Below are 9,125 nucleotides of genomic sequence, written 5' to 3'. Positions count from 1 at the left end.
TATTTATTTGAGAGAGAGAGAATGAGAGACAGAGAGCATGAGAGGGAGGAGGGTCAGAGGGAGAAGCAGACTCCCTGCCGAGCAGGGAGCCCGATGCGGGACTCGATCCCGGGACTCCAGGATCATGACCTGAGCCGAAGGCAGTCGCTTAACCAACTGAGCCACCCAGGCGCCCTGTCCTTTTGGATTCTTATAGCAGCTTCTTTACATAGACACATGACTGATGAAATCATTGGCCATTTGGATTAATTCCACATCCAGCCCCTCTCTCCATCCTGGAGGTTAGGGGGTGGGATGGAAAGTCTCAACCCTCCAATCACATGTTTGGCTCCACTGGTAACCGGCCCCCATCCTTACATGGTCTCCAAAAGCCACCTCACTCACGAAAGACACCTTTGTAGCTCTCTTCACTTAGAAAATTCCAAGAGTTTTAGGAGTTCTGTGCCAGAAACAGCAAATAAGACCAAACTATATTTAGTACTATAAATCACAATGACACATCTTCCTAGATCCACTTGCAGAGAGATTTTATTTATTTAGGATGAGCATAGGTATTATTTTTTTAAGATTTTATTTATTTATTTAAAAGAGAGAGAGTGTGAGAGAGCATGGGGGGGGCAGTGGGAGAGGGGGAAGAGCAGTCCCCCCACAGAGCAGGGAACCCAATGCGGGACTTGATCCCAGGACCCCGAGATCATGACCTGAGCTGGAGGCAGACACTTAACTGACTGAGCCACCCAGGCATCTCCCGAGCACTGGTATTCTTAAAGCTCTGCAGGAGAATCTAACTTGCGGCCAGAGTTGAGCAATACTGTTCTAGCCACTTCTCAAATAGTAGGAATCCTCTGGGATCTATCCTGAACCCTCTGGAAGCCTAGAGAGCTTCCAAGTTAAGCTCATTAACTCCCATGGCTTTGATTACCATCTCTGTCAATTGCAGTCAACTCTGCAAATTGCCACAGCAGACCCCTCCTGCCCACCAGACCCATACATCCAACTGATTACTAGATATTTATTTCCATGTCTTCTGTGGACAGCACCATCATCCATCCAACAGTCCGAGTCACAACCTTGGGTAACATCTTTGAAACCTTCTTCTCTTTCATCTCTTGTTTAATAATTACCAAGTCCAGTTGGGTCTGTCTTCTGAATAACTGTAGAATATCTGTTTTGCTCCATTCTTGCTGCCACGGTCTTAGTACAAGCACTTATCACATGTAGCCTAAATTATAACAAAATCTTTCACTACCTTCTGCCTTGACTCATTTACTCCAAAGCATTCACTCCGCTGCAACCAGAAGTATCTAAAACACAAATCTGATCATGTCACTCTCCAGCTTTAATTACCTATGGGAAATTCATACTCCTTAACCAGAGCTCACAAAGTTGTACAAAAATAATCCTTGCTTAACTCTCCCACTTACCATCCACTTCACACTCCACAGTCCAATTGTATGCATTCTTCTTTCATTTCAAAGATGCTATGCTCTCAAAGACCAGGGTCTTTACATACAATGTTTGCTCTGTCTGGCATCCTGTCCCATAAACCTCCTCCTCTAGCTAACTTCTGATTTTTATTCAGTTCTCCACTTGAGTATCAATCCCCCAGGAAGTCATCACTTTATTTTCCTAATTAGATTAGATCTTCTCACCATACTTTCCTATAATAATCTATCCTATAGACTGTAACCTTCCTTGGTGCAAGGACCATGTTTCTTTCCTACGTCCAAGTTCTGGCCCTTTGGCACCCCTCAGTAAATGAATGAATGAATGAATGACCCACACATACAATGGATTGACGTATCTGGCTCTAGAACTGTTGCCTAGGGGAGATATATGTAGTCAGTGGGAATATTACTCAGTGATCAGGTAAACTTAAGGCACAAATGAAATGCATTTAGAAAACCTCAGCTCTCAAATTAGGTGGAAGCCATTCTTTTAGAGATGGAGTTTGGGAAATTGCTGGAAATCAGGAAACTTAATTCTCTTAACATGATAGTTTATTAATGAAGCTCTCTGTCTTGATTTTCTGCATAATTAGAACCTATGTTCAGGGGCAATTTTTCAAAATGACCAGTCTGTATCAGTCTCAGCTTCATAAGGTACAATTTAAAGAGTATTGCAAATGAAAAAGAAAAGTTATCAAGAACATTTTTGAAGTTTCAACAGTGTGAGGTTTGCCTTTTAATGTTAAGCTAATAATTCCTGCAAATCAGGCAGAAGCAAGAATGAGGTAATCATTAGTTTAACAATGCAATGCTAATTAACCTCTTCCAAATAGGTTGTGTAATATAACCCCGGAGGTTGGCTAGGGTGATATAATTCTAGAAAGAAATCTGAAGGGGAATAATGATGATCAACTTGTGATGGATCATTGTTCTTTCCGGTAAAGAAAAGAGAGGCACAAGCAAGAACCTTAAAGGTCTAGTAATTATGCAGCATTTGGTCTGGAAAAGAAAAGTGAAAGTCCTATTCATTTATGCACAGACACTTGGAAAGCACCTGTTAAAAAGTTAGTGTTTTCTCTTGCAGGGGAATTATATTTCTCTAGAGCAGTGCTGTCCAATAGAAATTATAATACAAGCCACATATGAACTGTTTAATTTTATAGTAGTCACATTAAAAAAGTAAATGAAATAAAAATAATTTTAAAAATATACTTTAACCTAGCACATCCAAAATATTATCATTTAAATATGTAATCAATATTAATTTTAAAATATTTTGACATATAATTAATATCTAAGAAATTAAGGAGATGTTTTATATCTTGTTTTCTGCACTAAGTCTTTGAAATCCATCATTTAATTTACAGTACAGCACCTCTCACTGCAAACTAGCTATATTTCATGTGCTCAAGAGCCACATGTGGCTACTGGTTACCATACTGGGAAGTGTAACTATGTAACTTTAGACTCTATTACCCAGATATGTGTGTGTGTGTGTGTGTGTGTGTGTGTAGCATGCGTATAATGCTATTAGTGGTGGCTCCAAAGTAATAAAAGATCTGGAATGTCTTTTGAATAACCAAATAAAGACAATCTTTTTAGTACAATTTTATAATAATTTATGTATTTTATTATGTTCTAATGCTTTGAATATTGGTAATCCATGGAAAGTCTATGATTCCATATGGTAATGGAGTCATTATTTGTAATGCCTTAATTTAGCAAACATGTGGGATCAAAGTTGCCTTTAAAAAAGCCTCAGCAAGGATACAGAATGCCTGATGGAAAAGCAACCGGACATGTGAAATCACTATGGCCTCCTCAGACACAATGTGTTTGGGAACAAGTCTGGGCTCAGACCTTCCTGATGGGGAAACCATCTTCCTTTGGTTCATAGAGGGAAATACCAAAGAACTGAGTGGAGAGGACACTTCTCAGGCAGGCAGGGAGGTGGAGGCAGATTGTTTGCATGCAGGATGAAAAGCACCTCTTCTAAAGTCAATTCACTTCACTAAAAGGGGTATCTTACTCTCAACACCTTATACCCTGAACATTCTAGATAAATGGGCATCTGCTGCTCACTTCTGATTATGGCCTCAGTGAATATACCACAGTGTGTGACAACATTATCCAGGGATGGTGGCATGTAATGGGAGGGTACTGATCTCCTCTTTCGAGAGGAGGAGTCCATCTGAGTCAAACTTTGATGTGAAATTCTAACTGAGACCTAAAGGCCAGTCCATGTGGATAGTATTTAACTTACTAGGAGCTGGGCACCATTTTAAGAGATCTTCCAACTTCATCTCCTTGATAGCAAGTTAAGCCATTCCAAATGAAAGAAAACACCGTACTGACATGGCAATCGTAGCTGAATATTTAGCTACTACTATAAGGTTTTTCCGGTTGGGTCAACAATAAAATATTTTTTACCATGTTTCATCTCAACTGTTACCTCTTACTTTATACACTTAACTTTCTGTTTAGTTTCTTAATTGTCCCTATTTATTAACCTCAACCTGACTACAGCAGATAACATACAAATATAGTTTTAAGTAGAACACAGGGATAAAAAGAAATAAACTAATAATTTTCAAATATCTGTTATATGTCAGGTATCCAGCTAAGCATTTTCTATACAGTATAGTTACCCCCCCCCTTTGAGACAGGATAACTAAAGCCATTCTCATAATCTATAGAATTAGAATACTGTACGTGTCTATGGTTACATATTTTTTTCTTGAAGCTTTTCTACAGAAAATATTACATAGTCCACAAACCCGATAATCCTTAAATGTCTTTCACTACCAATTTATTGTTTTTAGTGTTTCCTTTCTAGGCTTCATCCCCAATCCCTTATTTTACAGCTTCAGGTTACTTCTGAGTTTGTTCTGAATAGAAACACACAATTTCTTTATTGAAAGAATAGAAGATATATTGTTTAAAATGCTACATGAGAAACAACTTCAGTCAATTCTTTTGCAAATATTCCAAGCTATTACCACAGCTAGGAGTGTTTCAACCGACTGACTGACCAGAAAACTTGTCTTCCTTTTTGCCTTTTATCTGAGTCAACACCTTTTTTTGTTGACTAAAACTGTGAAACTTAAAAATGTCTTTCGGCTTATCATTTCTAATTAATTCTCTTATTCATCAATCAGGTTGATGGCAATCAAACTTTCACTTTGCCTTTATTCACTTATCCATCCAATAAATCTTCACTTAATTCCCGTTTCTGGCACATCAACCATGTGCATATTTCTCTGAGGATAGGTCTATAGTCAATCCGTAAGCTCCACGTGCCCCAAAAGTTTGGTTTTCCTTCCATTTGACAGGCATTATTATCTCAAATTGTGTGTGATATTATGACATGATCTTTCCAGTTAGACGCAGACACCTAGAAATAGATTCAGTGCCCTTCCAGATAGGAAGTAGGTGTTAAATACCAGCAGTTACAATGCCATGGATCAGGAAATGGACAGGACAACAGAAATGAAACTCTTCCTTGCTAAGACTCTGTCAAGATCCTCTGGCAGATCGAGTTTGTTTCCTCCACTCCCTAATTCTTCATCCCACAACTCTTTCATGAAAATCATGCTTTGCAGAATTGTTCCAAATGGATAGGTCTATGAACGTCATGCCTTCCTAGTCTGCTTTTTGAGATGGAAGATACTTAATGAGAGGCTACATGCTACAGACAACTGCTAGACTTTTATGGATGCTCTCTGAGTTACGTATATACTCTCTTTGAATTCATTCTAAATGAGGGAAACCAGCTTCCCAGTTGGAGAAAAAGCAAAGACACTATAAAAAGAAAAAGGGGTTAGAGATGCTATAGCTTAGGGATGTCTGGGTGGCTCAGTCGGTTAAGCGTCTGCCTTTGGCTCAGGTCATGATCCCAGGGTCCTGGGATTGAGTCCCATATCGGGCTCCTTGCTCAGCAGGGAACCTGCTTCTCCCTCTGCCTGCCTCTCTCACTCTCTCATTCTCTCTGACAAACAAATAAATAAAATATTAAAAAAAATAAAAGATGCTGTAGCCTATCCCAAAGATCTATTTATCGCAAAGATAAATACAAAAAAAGTGCCAATTGACAAATAATGCAATATATGTTAAGAAAAAAAAAAAAAGAAGAAGAAGAAGGTAGCGGGAGGGGAAGAATGAAGCGGGGGAAATCGGAGGGGTAGACGAACCATGAGAGACGATGGACTCTGAAAAACAAACTGAGGGTTCGAGAGGGGAAGGGTGTGGGAGGATGGGTTAGCCTGGTGGTGGGTATTGAGGAGGGCACATTCTGCATGGAGCACTGGGTGTTATGCACAAACAATGAATCATGGAACACTTCATCTAAAACTAAGGATGTAATGTATGGGGATTAACATAAGAATAAAAAAAAAAGTGCCAATTGTAACCTTTTATTCACCATTTGCAGAGGATGTATCAGCTCAGCAGACAACATACTGGACTCTTAATTTTATTTTTAATTTTATTTGTACTGAAGATGCACAAAGGAAAAGAGAGGGCTTGGACTTTGGAACCAAGCTGACTTGACTGACTTGAGGTCCCATCTTTCCCTCATTAGCTGAGTAACTTCAGAAAAAGTACTTGCAACCCTCTGAGTCACAGAGTCCTCATGTGTAAAGTAGGAACAATGCCAACCACGACCCAGTGGTGCTCTGGGGTGGGGGGTTGGGGGGGTGGGGGTGGGGAGCAACATATATAGCAGTGTCTAGCAGTGTTTAGAACAAGATAGGTCTAAATTAATATTAGTTCCCCTTTCTTCCCCCATGTATCTGTGCAAAACAACATTGCTTTTGGCTTTGAAATGTGAACTTTCTCCTCTCCCCCATCAAAATACACTTTTTCCAGTTGTCACTTAGCTAAGAAGAGACCTTAAGAAATAGAGGTATCCATTTAACATGAGAGTTTTGGGAGAGAAAAATTAACAATTGTACTTTAGCCATCATTTTAATTATAGTAACAATGTGGATGCCAATTTTTCCTTGTGCTCTTCTTTTATATTTCATATTCTAAATAAAACTGTAACATTTTCTTTTTTAGAAAGTCCTTAGGCTCAATGACAGGATATGGGATCAATTCCAACTGCTATTCTTGATCGGGCCCCTTAGCCTGTTCTTTAACAAGCCTGATAGGTCAAAGATGGAAATAAAATGCTTAAGTGATGGCCTAGCTGGATCCCGTCTTTAACGTGCTGAGAGACTTTAAAATGTGTTTTACATAAGGGGGAGAGAGGGAGAGGTGGAGAGAATGTATCCTAAGAAACTTTCCTCTCCATAGTTTTGCCAGGGTACTGCAATCATCGTTGTCATAAGCAAAAGGGAGAAAAATGTTGACAGAACGAAGGGAGTCACTTTTGTTTTAACAAGGTTAGATGGTTTGGAGTTAAGAGTGAAAATCATTCATTTTAAACTAGAATAGGCAACAATGAGATTTTCCAGGACTTGTGCTAGTTCCCCCCTGGTCCCAGACCCAACTCACCCAGCTGGAGCTGTTCGCAATTCAGGTCTGGATTCTTTCCGATCTTGCATCTGTAGATCGCGCCGGGATTGACCACTGAAGCGTTGGCAAGCCAACTGGCCGTGGGCGCCCCCACTATGAGCCTAAAGCGAGAAACGTGCACGTGCGCGCAGAGGTGAGCTGAGCTGCCCACTGAACTCCTGGTCTCCACAGGCTCTCAGCTGGCAGCCGGGCCGCTCCCCCAAATCTCCTCCTCCTCCGCCCACCACCTCGCGCACCCAGCCCCCCACCCCCAACTCGCAGCTCCAGAGCCTTGCACCAGAGCGCACCCCAGGCGTGCCACCCCGAGATCAGTTAGCTTCCCGAGCAGATCCAGCAGGCTGGCCGTCGCAGCGCACCCCTTCTGGCTCCTCCAGAGGGAGGAAAGTTTGAACTGGGCAGGGGATCCCTGAGGCGCCGCTCCCTCGCGGCTCTCAGATGCCCAAAGCGCCCAGTCCCACTCCACTCACCATCGGTTCGCCCCGTGGCTGTGCAGCACCACCGAATAGCCGAACAGGGTGTTGGGGGGGCCCTGGTAGAGCAGCGCGCTCTCGGTGTCCACGTTGTAGGGGCGCCCGGTCGGAACCCCCAGGCACAGCAGCAGCAGCACCGCTTCCCAGACGGCGGCCCCTCGGGGACCGAGCCCGCACCTCGCTTCCCCAGCCATGCGCTCTCGGAGGAGAACATTCAACACCAAACGGCCACGGTCCAAAGTTGCGGGGGATGAGACGGTCGGCCAAGGGGAAAAGCGCCCCAAGAGAAGTGCAGCGTGTCCGGCGCCGGCGGGCGAGAGGGAAGGAGGGAGGAAGGGAAGGAGGGAGGGACGGGGGAAGGGAGGGGAAGTCGGGCCGCCGCGGGCGGAGCAATTGAGGTTGATCTGGGATGCAGCACGCCCGCCGGGCCCACGCCCCGCTTCTGCAGCCAGGAGCTGCGGGTGCTCGCGCGGTCCCGGGGAGCCGGCCTCTGGGTGGGGTCCCGGGCGTGGTGCGGAGGCACAGGACCCTGCGCCGTCTCACCCCACGTGCGGCTGTAGGGGGCGCTGGGGGACCTCGGCTGCGCCGGACGCGAGTCCGGGCCGGGGCCTCCCAGCCCGCCGAGCGCGGGATAACTCTGGGCTCCCAGGCTTTGCAAGAGGGGAGCTGAAAGAGACAAACTTCGCCTTTTAACCGTGGTTGAGGCCTGGCTGCGGAGCGGCGTGGCCCCAACCTGAGCCGCGCGCGCACCACGACGAGCATGGGATCTCCGCGGCCTGCCTGGCGTGGCCCAAAAAAGGCCAGCCACAAACTCGGGCACCAGGACGGAGGTGGATAGTTAAGCTCTATCTCTGATGGTGGACGTTGGGGGAGGGGGGGCGGTGCCATAAGCAACCACTAGAGAAATTAACCAAAGGGCCACAAATTAAAGCCAAATAAACAAAAGGAACTCCCTGAAAGCTCCTGAGGCAGGCTTCGGTGACAAAGACGTTACGGCTATTCACTTCAAGAGCTCTGCACCCTTCTATGCCCACTTCCTTCCACCCCACACTTCCTCTAAAGTCCGGGCTGCGTTCCGAGGCAGAGGAGTGGTGAGCAGGGCAAACTGAATGGAACACAGTTTAGGCTGTTGCAGAGTCCAACGCGGAGGCTGGGTTAAGGAAGCACCAACTTGCTTCACTTTAACGGGTATCTCCGTCTGCTTCTCCATGCTCCTCCTTTCCATGCATCCGTAGTTGCCAAAGGATACACCTGCCGTCAAGGGTGTAGACCCAGTACGAGGTCAAGAGAAAGACACCACTGAAATGCACTGGGGGCCCACAGCACAGCATACCTGAACTGGGTGACGATTTTTATCCTAATGCTATCCAGATGTGCTTCAAGTTCTAGAGCAACTAGAGAGACGGCCATAACGGGTTAGGCTGGTATTTGCAGGAGATGCAGGTCCGGTTCTTAATTAATACTATATGAATTACAAAAAAGAAGAAAGAAAAAAGAAAGAAGGGTTCATTAAAGCCAAACTGAAATAGCACATCTTAAGTTGTAATGGCAGACACATCTTTAAAATACTTGTTCCATCTTTTCAGCATACTTATTGAGCAGTCACTATGCTAAGCCCACAGGTTACCTCAGTGAGCAAGGCAGGACAAGCCTTCAGGAAAGTTTTCAGCCAACAGATTTTGCTAACTAG

At 44.2% G+C, this 9,125-nt stretch overlaps 1 protein-coding gene across 1 annotated transcript in view; it reads right to left on the bottom strand.

Annotated features, from left to right (window-relative positions):
- The window catches only part of ITGA4 (integrin subunit alpha 4), a 75,725-nt gene extending 67,982 nt beyond the window's left edge, over positions 1-7,743 (bottom strand). Inside the window, exons 1-2 of the mRNA XM_021702989.2 lie at positions 7,433-7,743; positions 6,945-7,066 (exon numbers count right to left, since the gene is read on the bottom strand). Coding sequence (XP_021558664.2) covers positions 6,945-7,066; positions 7,433-7,629 — 319 coding nt within the window. The 5' untranslated portion in view covers positions 7,630-7,743. The remainder of the gene's footprint in view (positions 1-6,944; positions 7,067-7,432) is intronic.
- Positions 7,744-9,125: the final 1,382 nt, after the last annotated feature.

Source organism: Neomonachus schauinslandi, chromosome 3 (assembly GCF_002201575.2).
Source record: "Neomonachus schauinslandi chromosome 3, ASM220157v2, whole genome shotgun sequence".
In the NCBI taxonomy this organism is placed as follows: Eukaryota; Metazoa; Chordata; class Mammalia; order Carnivora; family Phocidae; genus Neomonachus; species Neomonachus schauinslandi.
Note: the sequence above shows the minus strand (reverse complement) of the source record. Positions and strands in the feature narration are given on the sequence as shown.